The sequence below is a fragment of the Manihot esculenta genome, chromosome 17, assembly GCF_001659605.2.
Source record: "Manihot esculenta cultivar AM560-2 chromosome 17, M.esculenta_v8, whole genome shotgun sequence".
NCBI lineage: Eukaryota > Viridiplantae > Streptophyta > Magnoliopsida > Malpighiales > Euphorbiaceae > Manihot > Manihot esculenta.
Window position 1 is genome coordinate 22,993,156 of NC_035177.2, and position 20,449 is coordinate 23,013,604.

General features: G+C 30.6%; 2 protein-coding genes across 2 annotated transcripts; both read right to left on the reverse strand.

The window, feature by feature from the left end:
- LOC110605183 (sugar carrier protein C) lies at positions 1-3,000 on the reverse strand. The gene is made up of 4 exons (XM_021743553.2): positions 2,708-3,000; positions 2,295-2,617; positions 707-1,336; positions 1-622 (listed from the first exon to the last, which is right to left on the reverse strand). The coding sequence occupies exons 1-4, from the start codon at positions 2,841-2,843 to the stop codon at positions 143-145; spliced, it is 1,569 nt and encodes a 522-aa protein (XP_021599245.1). The 5' UTR covers positions 2,844-3,000; the 3' UTR covers positions 1-142.
- A 9,978-nt stretch (positions 3,001-12,978) lies between these two features.
- LOC110604728 (vacuolar protein 8) lies at positions 12,979-15,438 on the reverse strand. The gene has a single exon (XM_021743008.2). It carries the CDS (start codon positions 15,018-15,020, stop codon positions 13,293-13,295), a length of 1,728 nt encoding a protein of 575 aa, XP_021598700.1. The 5' UTR covers positions 15,021-15,438; the 3' UTR covers positions 12,979-13,292.
- Positions 15,439-20,449: the final 5,011 nt, after the last annotated feature.

The following is a 20,449-nucleotide window of genomic DNA, read 5'->3' on the forward strand; positions in this document are numbered from 1 at the left end:
CTTCAATGAGATATCCATAAAATATATACTTTGATACAAATTTATAAGCATCTCATATAATCTTTTGGCACTTAAATCAGTGGTATGTACTGCTAACATAAAAGGAAAAAATAAAACAGCAGCTAAATAAGCTGAGGCTCAATCACACATTTTTTGGACCTTGGCCTCCCTTGCCCATCTCAAGGGTTCCATTGGGAAAATCTTCATCAGCAACATATCTAGACCAGTACCAGTGTGATTTCCAGACTTGACCCATCTCTTCAATTGGAATACCTTTAGTCTCAGGCACGAAGTAATAAACAAAGATGGACATCACAACCACAAAGAAGGCGAAGAAAAGGAATAGCCCAAATTTTATGTGGCAAAGCATTGTCAGGAAAATCTGAGCCACTATGAATGTGAAGAGCATGTTCACTGAGACATTCACACTCTGAGCAGCAGATCGAATTTCAAGTGGGAAAATTTCACTGGGAACCAACCACCCAAGTGGACCCCATGACCAGGCAAATCCAGCAACGTAGATGCAAATGAAAAGCACCACAACAATAGCATACCATTTGGGCAATTCACCAGGGTTCCCATCTACTCCAAACTTCGCACCGATACAAGCTGCAACAACTGCCTGCACATAAACAAAATTTAAACCTAATTAGTATTAAGATAATTAAGGGAATTCATGAGCCTTTCTGGGTAGATAATTAATTACCTGGCATATCAACATTTGAACTCCACCCTCAAGGAAAAGGAACCTCCTTCCCCACTTGTCAACACCATAGATTGAAACCAAAGTTGCAAAGACGTTAACCAACCCAGTGATCACAGCAGACATGAGTGCAGCATCGCTGCCGAAACCAATTGTGTCGAACAAAACAGGAGCATAGAACATGATCACGTTGATGCCAGTGAGTTGCTGGAAGAATGGGATTGCTATAGCCATAGTAAGTTGAGGCCTGTATTTCCTCTGCAACAAATTTCTCCATGGGTGCTCAACTTTCTTTGATTCCTCACTAGCAACAACGAGGTCATTAAACTCCTCATCCACATCATCAACACCACGAACTCTCCTCAGTTTGGCCCTGGCCTCTTCGTGCTGGCCACGTTCGATCATAGAGTTTGGCGTGTCTGGTAGGACTAGTGATCCGATTGTGATTATAAGGGCAGGGACCATGGCACCACCAAGGCTCAATCTCCAACCCCAACCACCATGGATCTTTGAGAAAAAATAGTTGAGCACATTTGCTACGAGGATACCAATTGTGATGGATAACTGGAAACCGATGTTAAGTGCTCCTCTAAATCTGTATGGAGCCATCTCAGAGAGGTAGAGGGGCACAGACTGTAATTACAAACAAATTGAGTTAATCACCTTCTAAATATTAAACCAATCATGAATTAATTAAATAGAACAAAATTGTCTCTCTCGAGGATCACAGGTTCTTGTCCTGTTGCCGGTGTTTCCTGGGTTAAAATCAATCTATTTTTTAATCGACTCCCAAATCGAACAAAGAAAAAAAATTTAACAAAAGAAAACCGAGGCAAATGTTTTGCTTTCACATCTTTTTTTTTTTTTTTAAATTTAATAAGCTACTATCAGGCAGCCAATTTTCTATTCTACGTAGCATCATCAAGTAGTAAAATTTAGCTGAAAAAAGGTACCACTTGCCAGCGACGTCATACAAAGAAAATAAGCCTCGATATCTGACTTTGGCAGAGGGGGTTTTAAACAAAAAAAAAACCAAAAGAAAACAAACAACGCCTCTCTCTGCCTTCGTCTCATTTCTTATAATTTTAAAAAGTGAGGATCTTTTTGACTGCGAAAGTTATCATTTTCCTCCTTTTTTTCCTCCAGGCTTTTCTCAGGAACCAAACACATCAGTGTTTTGGTTTCTCAACATCAGAAAGCAAAACTACAAGAAGGGACTAAAAGCCCATATGTGGATCAGAAACAACTTGTTATCAAAAATACATCTTTTGTCATTTTCGAAAGAGACCTACTTGTCTGATCTATACACAGAACCATTACAGAGCAGATCTGAATAAAAGCTTAATCCACAATAAAACAAAACAAACAGCTAGATAAATTCAATTCTTAAACCCCATTTAAAAAAGACGTAATACCCAGAAACAGAAGGAATAATAAAAACACTGCATAATTTTTTTTCTCTTTAGACAACTTGTTAAATACGCTCAAAAAAATCCTAAAACACAGATACCAATTTCTAGATCCAAGCAAAGAAAACATTAGGCAAGGAAATCAAGATATGAAAGATTAAAAAAAGAAGAGAGTAATATACCTGATTGGCAAAGCCAATACCGAAACCAAGCAAAATTCTACCAAGAATCAACATCCAGACTGCTTTAGCCGCGCCATTAATTATGGCACCAGCACAAAAGAGCACACCACCAAAAAGCATAGAGAGTTTCCTTCCAAATTTACGGGTAATCCAGGAGGCTACAAGAGAAGACAATAACGCAGCCAAGTAGAGTGAGGACGTGAACATGGTCAGTGTCTGACTATCGTATTGGCAGTATTGATTCGTGGTTGCGTCCTCTTTTTTCTTCCGGAAGACTGAAGGAAAGAACTTTTTCAAGAAGGAATCCATGGACGTAACTCCACCTATCATAAACCATTTTCGGAATCATAATCTGAGGACAGAAAAAAGATAAACTGCAGCAACAGTCTATGGATTACGCATATTATACTTACCAGAAATCCCAATATCGTAGCCAAAGATCAAACCACCCATGGCTGCAACAATACATGTTACAGTCACATAAGGGGTAAGGTTCCCTGGATACTCCTTTTTGCCATTGCCAGGGGCTATCCCTCCTACAGCAGGCATTCTCTTTATATTCTTTCTTTGCTACAGTGTGTCGCAAAGACAAATATTACAGAACCAACAGAAACAGATAATGAAACAAAGAAATGCAGGAGAAAGGCTTAAACGGAGAAAGAAAACGCAGGGTAGAAGTGATGAAGAAGAAAGATAGAGGTCTGGGAAGAGCACACGCAGTCTATATATAGAGGGAGAACATGTGGAGCTGTCCAAAAAATAATTTCTTATTCTTTAAAAATAAAGTGTATATTATGTATATATTCTTAATTAATGTGATTATATTTTTCGGATATATATAAAAAAAAATAGAGAAAATTATCTGATCTAGCTACAATTCACTTGGTCCCGAAGTCTTCTTGTCTAGCTACCGTAGGATGTTTCCTTTGATTTCACAAATTTCATACACATCAACTGGTGGGGGTGGTGACATGTAATATCATTTATTGACTTCAACTGGTGTATTTCACACTAGCAGTAGTAGAGAAGCAGTCGGTGAAAGGTAGATAAATAAAATGGAATTTACACGTCAGATAATACTCAGCGTGCTGAGTTGGCATTATTTTGCCTGCTCACCTAATTTATAACCTTATCGATGTTTGGATAATGTTATGGATACGTATATTATACTTGGAGAAAAAACGTGACTTCAAAGTACTTTACAGCAAAAGTTTTATATCATGTGATAATCAGATAATGGCATTCACAGCTTTTCTCGCCACATATCTGATGTTCTTGGCTTATAATTTATGCTCTAATAATTATATTTTTATTTTCCTTATTTTGGTGGTTATAAATATTTTATCCAATTTTTTTAATAAATTATTAATTAAGATCATCTAACTTTATAAAAAAAAATAGATATAAGAATGTGCATTTTAAATTTGGAGAGAATTTATTTTTTTTTTTGAAAAATATTAACTTTTTTAAAAACATAAAAATTAAAGATTGAAAAAATGAAATGTAAGATCTCTTAAATTTAATTAAATACACTTCACATCAGTTTATATTTATGAATGCTAACAACACAGTACTTAGATTTGAATGGTATTGCTAGAAATTCTAAATTAATAATAGTGATATTTTTGAATTAAGAAATTAAGATGAGGCCAGAGGAAAGTTATATATGTATTAAAAATTATATTTTATATTTATAAAAATGTTAATTTGTTTTTAAAATATAAAAACAACAGGAAATCGCATGCTCCAACATTTAATAATTTCTCGAGGTTATAGCCCGAGTATCTGATACATATTGTTCAGGGTTCTCGAAACCAGTTTTGTCGATGTTCCTGAACCAGTCGTCCTTTTTCTTAATTATTATTTGGAAATCAAATACTATAATTTTATTAAATTTTATAAAATTAGAGGTAAAAATTATCGTTAATATAAAAAAAAAATAACTGAATTATCTTATTAGAATTTAATATTTTAATTCTTAAAATTTAATTTATAAAAATTTATAGTTCTTTTTCTTAAAGAATTATAGAAAAAATATATTTTTATGTTAAAAATATTACATAATTAACAGATTTGTTCCTCCAATTTTTTAAATTTAATACTTTAATTTTTAAAATTTAATTTTATCAAAATTCAAAAAAGAAAATCTCAAACTCAATTATTTTTAAATAAATAAAAATTTTAATAAATTTAATATTTAAATTCAGTAAAAATAATAAAAATTAAAATATATAAAATTTAAATTTTTAAAAATAAAAAATTAAAACGCAATAAAAATTACTTTTGTGATGTTATTTCCGCTCGCCATTTAAAAAATTTATTAAAACATCTCTGGCATTTTAAAAAACCTATTAATTAATTTTTTTGTTAATTTTAGTAATTAAATATTATAAAAAATTTAAAATACTCCTTTAATAATGGACCAACTAATAATTTTTTCTAAACTATAGGGACTAAATAGTAAAATATTTAGTGATAAAATTAATAGAAAAATTAATTAGTATACTTTTTAAAATATCAGAGACATTTTAATATTTTTTCAAAATTAAGAGATTAAATAGCAAGTTTTTTTAAAAAATTAAATAGTAATTTTTTTATTTTATTATTGATAAGAATATTTTTGAGATTATATTTATTCTCTTTTTTTTAAATCATTGGAAATCATTGATTTAACATAAAGTTTTAACAGAGATATTTTGAATTTGGACGAAATTAAACTTTAAGGATAAAAGTGTTGAATTCTAAAAATAGATGGATAAATTTATTAATTATACTATATCTCAAGAATTAAAAATTTTTTGTAAATGTAATAATAAACAGAATTTTAAATATATACTTTATTATAATTTTTGAAGGTTGCTTTAGAATTTTTTACTTTATTTTTGTATTAATTATTTATTGAGGTAAGTCTTTCTGTTCATAACTTTCTATACTAATATGGTTTTATTTATTTTAAAATGAAATTTATTTGATTTTAATATTTAGTTAAAAAAACTCAAACTAACCCAATAAAGAATAAACTAAAATTCTATATATTATTTTAAACATGTAAAATGATTTGAATGGTTGTAAAACTATTCACTTTACTCATTTATTTTGTGATAGAAGCCAATTATTTAAAAATAATCTTATTCATAATTTTTTAATATTAAATTATTTTCTTATAGGTTTAACCATTCAAAAACCTGTATTTATTTAAATTCCATATTTCAAACAATTAAATTATTGTGTTCATATTGTCGATTTAGTTCTTCGCCAACTGGGATAAAATGAGTAAGCTCTGAGTTAGGGTTTTGGACTTTGAATTTCTTCCATGTGCCAGATTCTAAATGTGAATAGCCACTTCGCAACTTCAAAAAATGGCTAATTCACGCGTCTGCTGTCTAAAGAGAGGCACTTGGCTGTTGAACGGGAATCTGGGAGGCCAATACACATCAACTTCCCTTTTTTTCTTCATTTTTCTTGGTACAATTAGGTCTGATTTCAGATCACACCCAGAGAAGCCTTCAATATTACTGAACTTATTCTCATTTCTGACAAAAGAAAAAGCTAATTTATTCTCACTCATTTAATTTTCTAACAATTATAATAAAATAATTCAACATCTTTTAAATTAAAAATTTTTTATTTAAAAAAAATTAAAAAATTAAATATTTTTATAAAAATTTATTTAAATTTTTTCAATGCAAAGAAAATTATTACCAAATTAAGAGTTAATGATTTTGTTTTTTCAGTAAACTGAAAAATAGCATACATTGGATTATCCATATGTTTTAGAAGTTTATGGTTTAAAATGTTTGATTAGGCACAAAAAGAATGAGAAAAACATTATCATCCTGCAATTTTTTAAATTAAAATGCAATTGTTGCAACATGTCATCACCTCTCTAATTTTACTATGAACTCACATGCAACACCATTAACTTTATGGAATTATTAAATGCATTTTAAGTATATTTAAATGGTTATATATGTACAAAAAATATATAAAAAAAAAAAAACAGTAACGAATCACTCATTTCAATTCTCATTTTATACGTCGTAAAAAATAAGAAAAATTTCAAAGAATCCTACTGACAAAGGTAAAGCAATGCAAATGAATTAATTAACTCAAATGGAAAAGGAGTGAATAAAAAAAATGGTAAAGGGAAAAGGCCCGAATAAAATCTATTAAACTTTACTTCTTAAAGTAAAGTATAATTTAGTTGTTGTAATAATTAGTAAAATCTATATATTAATCATTATATTGTTAGAATTAATAGTATAACTTTTTTTAATTTTAAGAAGTTAATAAATTAGTTCATATATTTTAAGATTCATTAATTTTATTCATATTTAATTTTTATATTTTAATATTTCAATAATTTAATCTTTATATTTTAAAAATATATAATAAATTAATCCCAAAATATAATAGAATGATGGTGATTTTAACTGTATTCTTATCCTTTTTCTTTCCCTCGCCCATGCTCTCTAACAGTACCTTCCCTCTTCTCCCTATTATTTCCATTTGCGAGCTTTCTTCCCCCTTCACGCCTGTTGTTGGCATATTTTCTCTCCGCTCACCATTTTTGGAGGAAAAGAACTCGTGCTAAAGCTTTTCCAAATCGGAAATCCTAGTCATTCCATAGTTAAGTATGAATATTCAATCAGTTTAATTTAAAATTGAATCGAACTAAATAAATTAAAATTAAAATTTTAATATTTATAAAAATCGAATTAAATCGATTTTAATAAAAAATAGAATCGAATCGATCTAATTCAGTTTGTTTTAGATGTAAAAAGATAAAAGAGAAAATATGTGTGTATATAAAGAAGAAGATCAAAGATAATGTATGTGAGAAAGAAATAAAAATAAATATTTAAATAAAAAAGTTAAAAGGACAGAATGAGAGAAAAATAAGAGATGAAAAGAAAATCGTTTTATAAGTATATTGGCTCTTTAATATTAATTTATATAAATAAGAAAAATCAAGTCACAATAATTTTAGTATTAATTTATGAAGGATCTCTATATCCATGGACAAACTCAGCTGGTATTTTGTGCGACTAATTTTCGTATTCCAATTAGTATGAAGCATCCATTTATGAAAACTCTTCTAAATGAGTCCAACAAGCTAGGGAAGCTAATCATCTTTTGGAAGTTCAAAATTTGTTGGCCAATTCATTGAAAAATCAACTATACGAGAAAAAAAATGTAAAAACAAAATTATATAGACATTATAGTTTAAATAAATCGAATCGAGTTGAATTTTAGAATGTTTAAATTTATTTATTAAAATTTATTTAAATTCAATTTTAAATTTAAGTTAAGGATTGATAAGTTTAATTTTGATTTGTTTAGCAAATAAATTTAGAAGATATTTAATCTTGAATAATTTATAAATAATTTAATTTATTTACAGTTATAATGAATTTTCAAATCTAACTATACGGATATATAAATTTTAAAAATATAGTTAAAATAATTTTAAAAGTTTAGATTTAAAATAAATAATTATCACATAGTTTTAAATATTTTACATTTATTTGCATTTACACCACAAGTAGTCTTTTGAGGTTGAATTTCTCCCGGATGTAGTTTTTCTTTTTTTTGGATATATCTTAAATCTAGTTGTTATCTAGAAGGTCTGTGGTGTATAATGCTCGACGGCTTTAGGGTCGCTCTTTAGAATTCATACGCGGGTTTCACACGTGCGTACGCGGAGTTTGATTTGTTACTATCATTGATTCTATACAGCATCCACTGAATTTGCATATACCAGATAATAACCCTAGAATTCCAAATATACTTTTTCGTGCCGTCACACCCAGTATTAATTTGGTATACCTGTTAACTGATTTCGTTGAATCGGTTGATAAAGTTTTTGATTTTCCACATTAAAGTGGTGTACCATTTTTTTCCCTCTAAAAGTGGTGCAACCAATTAAGTAAGGAGGAAGATGGACAGGTCGGGATTCTTCTCAATCAGATAAGGCTAAGAAGATTAATAAGCATTGATGTGGCAGGAAATTCCAGCTAATCAATGGATTGGGCGGTGATCTTGGATAAACTTTGCTGCGATTTTCCCAAGGCTAAGGCATTGGATTCATGTACACACCAAAATCTCGTTTCATATTTTTTGTGAGATTATGACTGAGGTCCACACCCATTCCAGCTTTATCCCCTTTTTCCTTTCTTATTTTCCCTGCATTACTGTGGACGTGTGGAGCTGAATTCAATTCCCATTTAATTAATGAACAAACACCTTCAAAATAATAAATCAGACCGAAGACAATAGATAAGGATCCATAGTTTTTGGTGCAAATAATAAAGTCAACTAAATAAATTTTGCCTGCTTATGGAGTTGACTGTCGGCTTGTCCTCATTTTTCCACAAGTGATAAATATGTATATGGTTGCAGATGCTGTTTAGTTGGACTCGAGAGATAAGAGGAACATTATAATAATTACGTTGAAATTCCTTAATCATGATTTACGATCTAAAAAAATCTCATCTTTGCTAAACTAAGGAAGATTATTGAGTTTGAAAAATGAAGAAAGTAATTAATTAATATAGGGTATATGATTGAGTTGAGATTCAAGGCCAAGCAAGAATCCACCTAAGAAGAAGATAGGCTTTGCTTGACTTTAATTACGTACCATTCATCTCTTCACATGTTATCAGCTGTCATCACTGATAGAATATGGTTTGTGTTTTGATGGGTTGCGGTGTTCCTTCATGGTTTTCTTGGCTATTACTTCTCCATCCTTTCATTTTCTTGAGAAAAAAAAAAAAGAAAGAAAATGTATTCTCCAATTAACATTAGATGGTGGATCTCGAAGCCAACCAAAATCAACCACGCACACATGACATCTTTTTTATGTTTCATAGTCATGCATATAAGAAATAATCACTCATTCGTTCCCGTTATTTATATTAATTATAATTATGATTGATTATAACGTGACCATGACAATTGAATGCCAATTGTTAATCCAAAACGATGTCGGTTTCTTCACAGGTTTCTTGTCTTTGGGAAAAACAAGCAACAGCATGGGTTGATTCTCCTCCAACTCAGGTGGCTTTTCATGTCTCCTATATTCTATGTATAAATAAATAAATTATAAGCTAGTGCTACATGGATCAAAGCAAATTGAATGATTGATTATATATGTAATCGGGCAATTCTCTCTTACATATACAAGTAATAGAGATCAAGATCTATTTTGTACTTCTTAAGCCAGTCACTATCTGAATCAGATTCTTTGTCTACATATTTTTGGCAAAACTATACCTGCAAAAAGAACAAGACAATCCGAAACATTCCAACAATTGCATTTTTTTCCCTTGCCCTCATTCTGGATTTAGTATAGGATATTTTTCAAGATGTTTGAATGGTTCATATTGTTCATTTGATTAGTACCAAAATGTCCTAATTCTTATAAAATTGGTAAAGATTGGGCCTTAGGAAATTGTGATTGCCCATTTCTAGAATCCAAATATAAATTTCATTAGGCATACCAAGTGATCAAAATGCCATTTCTCAAGCTTTTCAATCACATAATTTTCACTGGGCAAAATTGTAGGGCCTAGAAAAGGAAATCAAATCTCATCTCATCTCATCTTTAATAACTCAGTTTAGGAAAACTATAACATGGGGCGTTGTCTGTCTGTTGACAATCAAAATTGACAATACTAGCAAAACATTAACCTACGGCATTGGAGAAAGGGGCAGTGTAGGCGACATACAAATCTTTGAAGTGGACCACTACATATACTTTTCTTGCTAAAGAGAACTTGCAGAATATTGATAGTAGGCAGCTTGTTGGATCCTCCTTGGCGTAGAAATTTTGACAGGTAAGTACAAGTTATTAATTTGTCTTCTTAAATTGACCCTTGACTCAAGCCTACTAATAATAAAACTGAATTTTCGCTTTTCCAAGTCACCAAGTTGTTTTTCTTTTTTTTTTTTTATAAAATAAAATAAATTTTTTATCTTATCTCACTTCAAGGCAAGTTGTTTTTTGTGCTGGCAGATAACAAGTTGTAATTAATGATTATGAGATCTGATATTTCCGCAACTTCCCTTCCCTCTTGATCATGTGCAACTTGCGGGTAGCTGTGAATTGTCTTTTACACAAACTTCCTTAAACCTGTAGAAAACGTCTCGCTCTTAAGGAAAGTTACGAGGCATGTGGTCCTTCAAAAGTCATTTTCAATCAGTCTGTTTAAAACCAGGGGGACACTAGACAAATTAATATTCTAGGACCCAGTATATTAAATTAAATAAATGGGCTACCAAAATAAACAAACGAATAATTCCAACGTGTAATATAAAATCCATCAGATAAGGTTGTTCAACCCTTATTTTTTAAATTGATTAAAATTTCAATTTGTCTTTTCTTTTTTCATTACACGACACATTGCATATGACCAGAAACACACAGAAGCCAAAAACCATGGAAAGAAACAGAGCATTTTTGTGAATGTTGCCACTAAGAACTAGGTCATGGTGGAAATCCTACACTTAGCAAAAGGGACATCCTTAGACTGAAAATGCAACAGGAGCTGATAAAAGAGCACCACATATTTGATTTTATGACTTCCACAATATTTCAGAACTGTGATGCATTGTGAAAATTCCCATTGTGTAGCTGACACAATTGTTTTTGACTCTTAGGGAGCCAAATTTAAGGGAATTAGTGCCCATGAAATTATTCATCATTTGACTATTTATCAAGTCGACTCTGCTTTCAATGACTTTCTGGCTAAGGCAACTACCGTTTTATTTTATTTTTCTAATTTCTTATATTTTAAAAAATTAAATTACGTGATACATGTTTTTTTAGGATAATTGACTTTTGACTAATAAAAAAAAATAAGTAAACTAAATTATTTATTTTTTAATGTGGGGATACATTTTTTCTTTATTACAAATAATGTAGATGCTATTCTCTTTTATTAGGTCAAGCTTCACAATTTTAGAAATAATGTCATTAAATTAAAGTTTATTAGCTTATTAAGAGTAGTTTAGAATTTTTATTATAATTTTTTTAATTTTTACCATTTTGAAAAAAAAAAAAGAAAATAAATTAATTGTACTGGACAATCAAATGAGGTTATAATTTAAATTTTCATGTAAGCATGAGATCGTCATCCTTCACTAAGTTGCTTTAATGGAGGGAAAAACCAAACCACTGGTCCCCTCTCATGGAGAAAAAGAGTGCACATCGTCTTCATGCTGTTACAGTGGTCTCGGCACTAAATGCGAGTGTAGCCATTTTGAAATAAAAGTTCATATTGAGTTATAAAAATTATCAATATCACGTAAAAGCTATTCAAAATTTATAAATATTTAAATTTTAAATAATTATATATTTTATTAAAATATTTATAAATGATTGGCACGAGACTGATTTCTTCATCATGAAAATCAGGCAAAAAAGCAAATCCAAGGCAATCCAAAACTCCAAATCGTGAATTAGGAAAGAGGTAAAAAAGGCATTAAAGGGCGACCCAGTTGCTGTAAAGAAATACTGAGACTTGGAAATTTTGATGAAAAGCAATTAATTAATTAAGAGAACGATATCAAGTGGGTGAAGAGAAAAAGATGGTGCTAGTGGGTTAGCCCAGCGGTTCCCTAACCACTTGCGAGTACGAACAAACAAGAGTAGATCCTCTAGATGCCTGTTTTCAGATGTGCCCCTGGCGCAGAAGCAAAAGGCGAGGGAATTGAGTTGAATATAAGACTTAAAACTCTAAGGAAAGGGCTTCCTTAGCGTCTTGTGTGCTTTATTTGAGGCCCATGTATGACTTGTCACAGTAGCTACTTAATCAACTCAACATGTTTATGGGCTTGGACAAAGAAGAATCGTGCTGGGTTTCTTTGATTCATGAACAAAACAACTAGAGCCTGTAGACTTAGTCACCTGGGCCAAATATATTACCATTTTTTATTTGGCTCCTATTTCGGTAGGCGCTGACAGCAATGTCAATGAAATGGGCCGCCAGGGAATTAGAGGCGACAAAATTGATCTCATGAATTGGAATTGTCTCAGCTCTCGACAAATGCTATCTTCCATACCCACATAAAGATTCATTCTTTTCTTTTCATTGAAGTGTGTGGGTGCATGTGAGATTTATTGTTTCTGGTTCTTAGCACTTAACAACCTGTCAATAACCAAAGCCAGGTCTCAGTGGTCCACTGCGTACCCTTAATTATCTCACAACAATTAACTCCTTGCTATTAAGGCATGTAACCAAATCCTTCCCGTCTATCAAGTGAATTTACCTTTTCTAGTTTGATGTTAAAAGGCTAAATTGATGATAGTTTGCTAATGCCGATCACAAATTTTGCATCTTAAATGCCCAAATTGTAATTCAGGTAGGTAAGGTGTGATGATCTGGGATTAAGAGATGATTAGGATGCTTAATTATAGCCTAGGACAAAAAGCATGAGAACATGTCTCATTATGGAGAAATATAACTGCCAAAGGCAAAGAGATAGGGATGTAATAAAAATGACAAGCAAATACAGCAAGAAACTTCATCTATCACTATCTATACTGTCCATTACGGTAAGATGGACAAAAGATTGATTGCTGCTATTCACATGCCTCTCTGGGTTTCATGGGTTTCCCATGTGCTCTTCTACAAGTGCATACAAAGTTTTGTATTATCTTTCTACCTTCAGCAAAAGATGATTAAATAACAGCAATTAAATTCCCTTTTCTGTCTTATTTCATTAAAAAATTTGCAAACACTACTGCAATCAACGTGCAGAATATGTTATACAGAATCTACAACACCTTTTCACTACAAATTAGATATAGTTACAAATTAAGCAAGAGCTGCTCTAAAGTCTAAAGCTGTCCCTTTTTTTTTCAGAAGGAAAAAACTTTAAAGATTCTGATATTTGAGATTGAGACACAGAGCAAAATTTTGATACCACTTGAGTAAATATACAGTGAAAAAGAAGCTAAAAGGAAATTAAAAAGTATGTACATATACTCGGGATTCAGGAATGCCATAATCCACTCAACATACTGCGAAATCTATTTGTGGAAAGCTTCCTGACAAGCCTTTTGGCATCAGAAACTTCAGCCTCTGCAAGTTTCTCTATGTTCTTCAAATACCCAGAATTGACAATTTTTCTTCTTCCACTGTTGCTGCTTGTCAATGAAATTAATATAGATATCAATAATTTTTTAGTACCTGATGAATTTGCCTCTTCTTGATCAAGCAATTGAAGAAGTAAGCCAATGTTGCGGTCATCCTGCACGAATCTCTTCCGAATTTTGGGCACTGAAATCATGCCAGTGAGTGCCTCAGATGCCATTTCTCTAACTTCACATGATTTTGCATCAAGAAATCTAACAAACTCAGACATAAAACCAGCATCACCCATTGCTTTCTTAGCCTCCCCTGATGTTCCAGCTAGCCTAAATGCTACTTTTAGTGCCAGTTCCTGAACTGAAACATCTCCATTTCGAAGAAAGGAAAGCAACTGATCCAGAAATCCATGGTTGGTCAGTATATTAATGCAATTTGTCGAAGAGAAGCATAAATTCTCAATTGCTCTTAGTGCTATCTCACGGGATTTATAGGTAGATGAAATTTTTGGATCGAGAATGTGTACTAATGCGCGAATTCCACCTTCTCTAACTACCAATTGCCGAACTGATTCGTCTCCAGAAGCAATATTTTGGAGGAATTCAATTGAACTTATCCGCACAGCTTCACTTCTTGATCTTGCAAGCTTGATAAATCTAGAAACAACACCATCTTCAATCATAAATCGCTTTATTTCTTCAACGCCAACAAGGTTTCTCAATACCCCACAAGCTGGACCAATGAGTTCTTCTCTAGAATCACCACTGGCACATATTTTTAACAGAGCTGTGACACCACCATGAGCTGAAACTGACCAAGCATTATCAGAATTCTCAGTTAATTTCTGTAAACTTCTTGTAGCAGCCTCTTTTCCCAATTCACTTCCAGTTTCCAAGGCCCGAACCAAAGGCCCTATAACCCCAGATCTAACCAACGCAGACTTGCAGGAATCGAACCCAGAAAGCACTGAAACCGCCTTGGCAGCCTCTTCTTGAATTCCAATGTCAGCTGAATCAAGAAGATTAACCGATATATGGACAATGTCACCAACTTCAGCAATTACCCTGAAATACCTTTCATCTTCCACAAGAACTTCATATAAATTGACCAAAGCTTGCCTCTTCATTTCTGTGTCACCAATCTTCATTCTGGTCAATAGATCCCTCACGTAAAATCTCAAATCTTCTTTGCAAGCACTGAGTCCAGGCTTAGACACAATAAGAGCAAAATCCTGAGTCAAAACACCTGCACTGCAAATCCCAGATAGATTCTTCACGAGGCGATCAAACTTTGAAGCCATTACGTCCAAATCACTCTGCATTAAGAGCTTTCCACTGTATGAAAGGTCCACACATCTACGGGCAAGATCGTAGCAGTTGTTTGCAGTGAGTATTATGGCAGATATGAGGCCTGAAAGTTTTGGGTTTTGGGTCGAATCGCAGTTCTCGATAGCGAGCAGGCTTGTGTTTAGCTCTTCTAGCTTGTACCTTAACATTTGCCATTTCACCGGAAAAACTCTTATTCCATGAGAGAAGGAGATTAAAGAAGACACACCCTGAATAGCTTGCCTAACAATGGACGTTGATGAAGATGCAGAGGAGCTCCGGTCTTGTCTTGGATTATCTTGTGTCATTTTTTTATTTACTTTTTTTGTGTTTTATCAACGATTTTGAGACAAACCATGAAGTATCTACGGAATGCAGAATCTAAGGGATGATTTGTCTGTGAAAAAAAGAGAGTGAAAGAGGGGGAGAAGCAGAGCAACTTGGCTGCAATTCTATCTATTATCTGCGATTATCTTCTGAATATCTGCAACTGAATTGGACGCAACGGTGCATTTACACAACTGGCCTTGGGTGTCGAGGGCATTTCCGTCGTTGCCGAAGTCTGCTGCAAGAGATTACATGTAGCACGGTCCACATAAAATCGTGTCCATAAAATGCTATAGATTATTTCAATTTGAATTATCATGATATTTTTTTAAGAATAAATTAGTATGAACGATTAATCTTTTAATTATAAGGAAAAAAAAAATCCCATGCAAGCATTTGACTAGCTCCAACTAAAATTTTAGCTGATAAGAACAATGTGGGAATTTATATAGGCACAGCAGTCCTCAAGGCCACCTGCTAAGAGCAGGAAGAAAGAAGAAAGGGAAAAGTTAAAAGGTGTGAGATTAAGAGTGATGGAGCAGCCTTAATGAGAAGAGTCTCTTTGGATTAGGTGAAAAAGCAGAAAATGAAATTAAGTAGCTTTCAATCTTCTCATCACATAAATCTCTCACCCCACCATGTGAAAGCCCTTCAGCTACTCTCACCTTTTCAATAAGAATTGAAGATGAGCCTACACTACTCCATCCATTTTGCAGACTACTAATTAATCTGCCAAAAATATCATAAATGTTAATGCTTACTCCTTTGTATTTTATTCCTTTTTATATATATATTATTAAAAAAAATTCATCTTTTATACTTTTATAAATATTAGTGTTATTTATAATATTTATAAATTTTATTTATTTATATATATTATAAATTTAATTTATAATAAAAAAATAATTATAATAATTTAAGTATAAACAATAATAAAAAATTTAAAATTTAAACTTATTATATGATATATTAATATTATCCTAATAATCTAACATTTAATATATTTTTATAAATTAAATAAATGTATTATTTAATATTTTAATAAATTACATTATTTTCTTTTTTCAATATTAAATTTAAAATTAATATAATGAATTTTTGTAATTATCTATAAAAATAAGTAATAAATTTTATTGCACTTAAATTACTTTTATTAATTCTTAGTTTAAATTGTTAATATTATGATTTATCACTATATATATATATAATTTTAACTTTATAAATTTAAATATTTTATTAAATAATTAAAATTATAATAATATTTTAATATTTTCATTAAAAATTTGAATTGTTACATATTATCGTTCATTATGTTATGACCATTTTTTTTAATTTAAAGTTTTTATTTAATAATTTAATATTATCAAAGTTAAATTTATTTCAATAATATTATCTTAATTTTGATATTTTTATTTAATAATGTATATAACTAAAATTTAAATATTTATTTATAATAAATATTATTTTCTTAATTTAATATTCAAATATAATTATTAATAATTAAAACAATAACATATTATCTAATAATTTTATATTATTAAATTATTCATAACTTTTTATAATAATTTAAAATTTAATTTAAAATTAAAATTTTTATTAAAAGTTATATTTTTATCAGAATTAATAATATATAAATAATCTAAATTGAGAGATAATGCAGGTTGGTGTATAGAGAGCTGATCAGATAATTGAAAATGAGAGGCTGAATTACTAAATACTTATTTAATTACTAATGATATCTTATGAGCTATAGACAATCCAAATCGTTTCCTAATTCAAAATGTATTCGTCTTTTTCGGTTTTTAACGGCTCGGACACTACATGCTCAATTTGATCAAGTAGTAGCATGTTCTTGGACCCAAATCGTTCCCTAATTCATAATCTGAGCACATTAAAAATTCAGCCACTACAAAAATCTGTCGAAATAGTAATAAATATTAGTAACGGATTTAAATTCATTACAAATTTGTAATGGGTTTTATATTCCGTTACTAATTTTTATTATTTAGTAACGGATTAACAATCCGTTATCAAATCTGTTGCTTAATAAAATTATTTATAAATTTAATAATGGATTTTGAGATCCGTTATAAATCCGTTACTAAATTAGCTAAAAATTAGTAACGGATCTCAATCCGTTAATAAATTTATTACTAAATTAGTTATTAAATAAATAAATTAAATAAATAAAATAGTAACGGATTTAATAACGAAATGCAATTTATTATATAATTAGTAACGGATTTAGTAACGGATTTAATCCGTTACTATTTTTTTAATAAAAAAATCGATTTTTTATGTTTTTTAAATTTTAAATTTTCTTTTTAAGTTAATAACGGATATAATCTGTCACTAAATCCATTACTGATTCGGAAATTAGTAACGGATTCTATAATCCGTTACTAAATTTTAGAAAATAAAATACCGCGCTTTTATTTTAAATTTCCGCATTTTTTTTCTAATTTAGTAACGGAAAAAATCTGTTCCTGAGTCCGTTACTAATCTAAAATTAGTAAACGATTAAGAAATCCGTTACTAAAATTTAGAGAATAATACCGTCTTTTTATTTTAGTTCACCCGCATTTTTTTTTAAATTTAGTAACGGATTTAATCCGTTACTAAATCCGTTACTAATCTAAAAATTAGTAACAGATTAAGAAATCCGTTACTAAAATTTGGAGAATAATACCGCCTTTTTATTTTAGTTCGCCCGCATTTGTTTTAAATTTAGTAACGGATTTAATCCGTTACTAAATCCGTTACTAATCTAAAACTTAGTAACGGATTAAGAAATCCGTTACTAAAATTTGGAGAATAATACCGCCTTTTTATTTTAGTTCGCCCGCATTTGTTTTAAATTTAGTAACGGATTTAATCCGTTACTAAATCCGTTACTAATCTAAAACTTAGTAACGGATTAAGAAATCCGTTACTAAAATTTGAAGAATAATACTACCTTTTTATTTTAGTTTGCCCGCGTTTTTTTTTAAATTTAGTAACGGATTTAATCCGTTACTAAATCCGTTACTAATTCGCGTATTTATACACTCACCCATTTTATCTCCCTTCACTTCATTCATTTTCTTTCCCCCCATTTTATTTTCCTTCATTTCATTCATTTTCTTTCTCCTCTTCTCTCCTCATTTATTCATTTCTCCCTTATCTTATTTTTTTTCTTAATTATTAACTCCATTTTTTTCATTTTCTTTCATTTCCTTCAATTTTCTCTTCAATTTTCTTTCATTATTGATCTTCCTTTTATCACTTGATTTTTGTTTTATTTTCTCTCATATTGTTTTCTTTCATTTTCTTCTATTTTGTTTTATTTTCTGTTCCACTTTCTATCATTTTGCCTTCCTTTTTCTTTCATTATTCATTCATTTACTTTCTTTTCTCTCATATATATACTCTAACCTTTTTTTTACATTCTTTTGTATATCTTCATTTTCTCTTTCTTTTTCTTCATTTTTTTCTTCTTCTCTCATTTTCTTTCTTTTTTTCTATTTTTTCTTCCTTTTTTCTCATTTCCTTTAATTTTTCCTTTTTTCTTATTTGCTCTTCATTTTTATCATTATTTTCTTTTATTTTCTTTCTTTTGTTATTTTCTCTTTTATATCTCATTTTTTTCTATTCTCTCACATTTTTTCTTTTTTTAAATTTTCTCATGTAATTTTATAATAATTTTCTCATAAAATTAATAAAATTTAAAATATTAAAGTTAATATTTAATATAAAATACAATGAAAAAAATTAATAGTTTACCATAATTAAATTATTATCTAATGTAAAATATAATGAAATAAATTAATTCCATTTCAAAAAAAATGAAATAAATTAATAATTTAATATAATTTTTTAAATATTTTTTAAAATTAACAATAGATTTAATAACGGAATATAAATTTAATATATTTTTTATTTTTATTTTATCAAATTAGTAACGGATTTCTATCCGTTACTAAATTTAGTAACGGATGCAATTTATTTATATATTTTTAATTTTTATTAAATTAGTAACGGATTTGAAATCCGTTACTAAATTTCATTACAAATCCGTTATTAAATCTGTTACTAAATCAGTAACGGATTGCTAATCGGTTACTATTGCATTAGCAACGAGATTCATAGTAACGGATGTAAATCCGTTACTAATCCATTACTAAACTGGTTAGTAACGGATTTTTCATAGATTAGTAACGGAAAAATCCGTTACTAATCCGGAAAAATCTTGTAGTGAGCTTGGAGAGTGGAATAGGACTCAGTTCAATAATATCTTTGATAACAAGAGAAGGCTTTTACGCAGGTTAGGTGGTATTCAGAGAGATTTTGCTGAAAGCCGGTCAAGGAGCCTTGTAAAACTTGAATTTAAATTGAAACGCAGATTGGAAGAGATTCTATGCCAAGAGGAGATGTAATGGTTTCAGAAATCAAAAGAGGAATGGATAGCGAACGGCGAACGGAATACTCATTTCTATCATCTAGCAGCTACTATCAAACGGAAAAAATTCTGTATTTCTGCTTTAAAGAATGATTTGGGGGAGGTTGTTACTAATCCGTCGGTTCTTAAAGGTATGGCCATCAATTTTTTCCGCAATTTGTATACTTCCGATTTGGATGAGCTTTTGGATATTCCTTTCCAATATGCCCATCCTGTGCTCTCCATGACACAAATTGCAGAACTTGATAGACCATTTTCTCCAGAGGAGGTTAAGCTAGCATTGGACCAGATGACGAGTGGTAAAGCGGCTGGTGGCGATGGTTTTAATGTTGAATTTTATAAGAAGGCTTGGCCAATAGTTGGGACTCAGGTGATTGATTTTGTTCTTTTTTGTTTACAAGGCAATGAGCTCCCAAGCATGATTAATGAGACGGTTTTGGTATTGATACCGAAGGTGACTACCCCTGAATTTATTACTCAATTTCGGCCAATTAGCCTCTGTAATGTGCTTTATAAGCTTATTACGAAGGTCTTGGTGAACAGGTTACAATAAGTCCTTACTTCTTTAATTGGACCAGAGCAGAATAGTTTTATTCCGGGTCGGCAAATCACGGATAATATAGTCATTTACCAAGAGGCTCTTCACACTATGGGGAAAATGAACGGTGGCAATGGATTTATGGCTTTGAAAATTGATTTAGAAAAAGCCTATGATAGGCTGGAATGGAGCTTTATTGATTGGAGCTTAGAGAAAGCTAATTTTTTCAGTTTATGGAGAACGAATGTGAAACATTGTGTTCATTCTGCTTCTATGTCAGTTCTTTGGAACAATGAGAAGTTGGAGTCTTTTTTGCCCACTCGTGGGATTCGGCAAGGCGACCCTTTATCATCCTATCTTTTTGTGCTTTGTGTGGAGCAACTTTCTAATATTATTAAACATTCGGTGGAACAAGGGGCGTGGCATCCACTTTC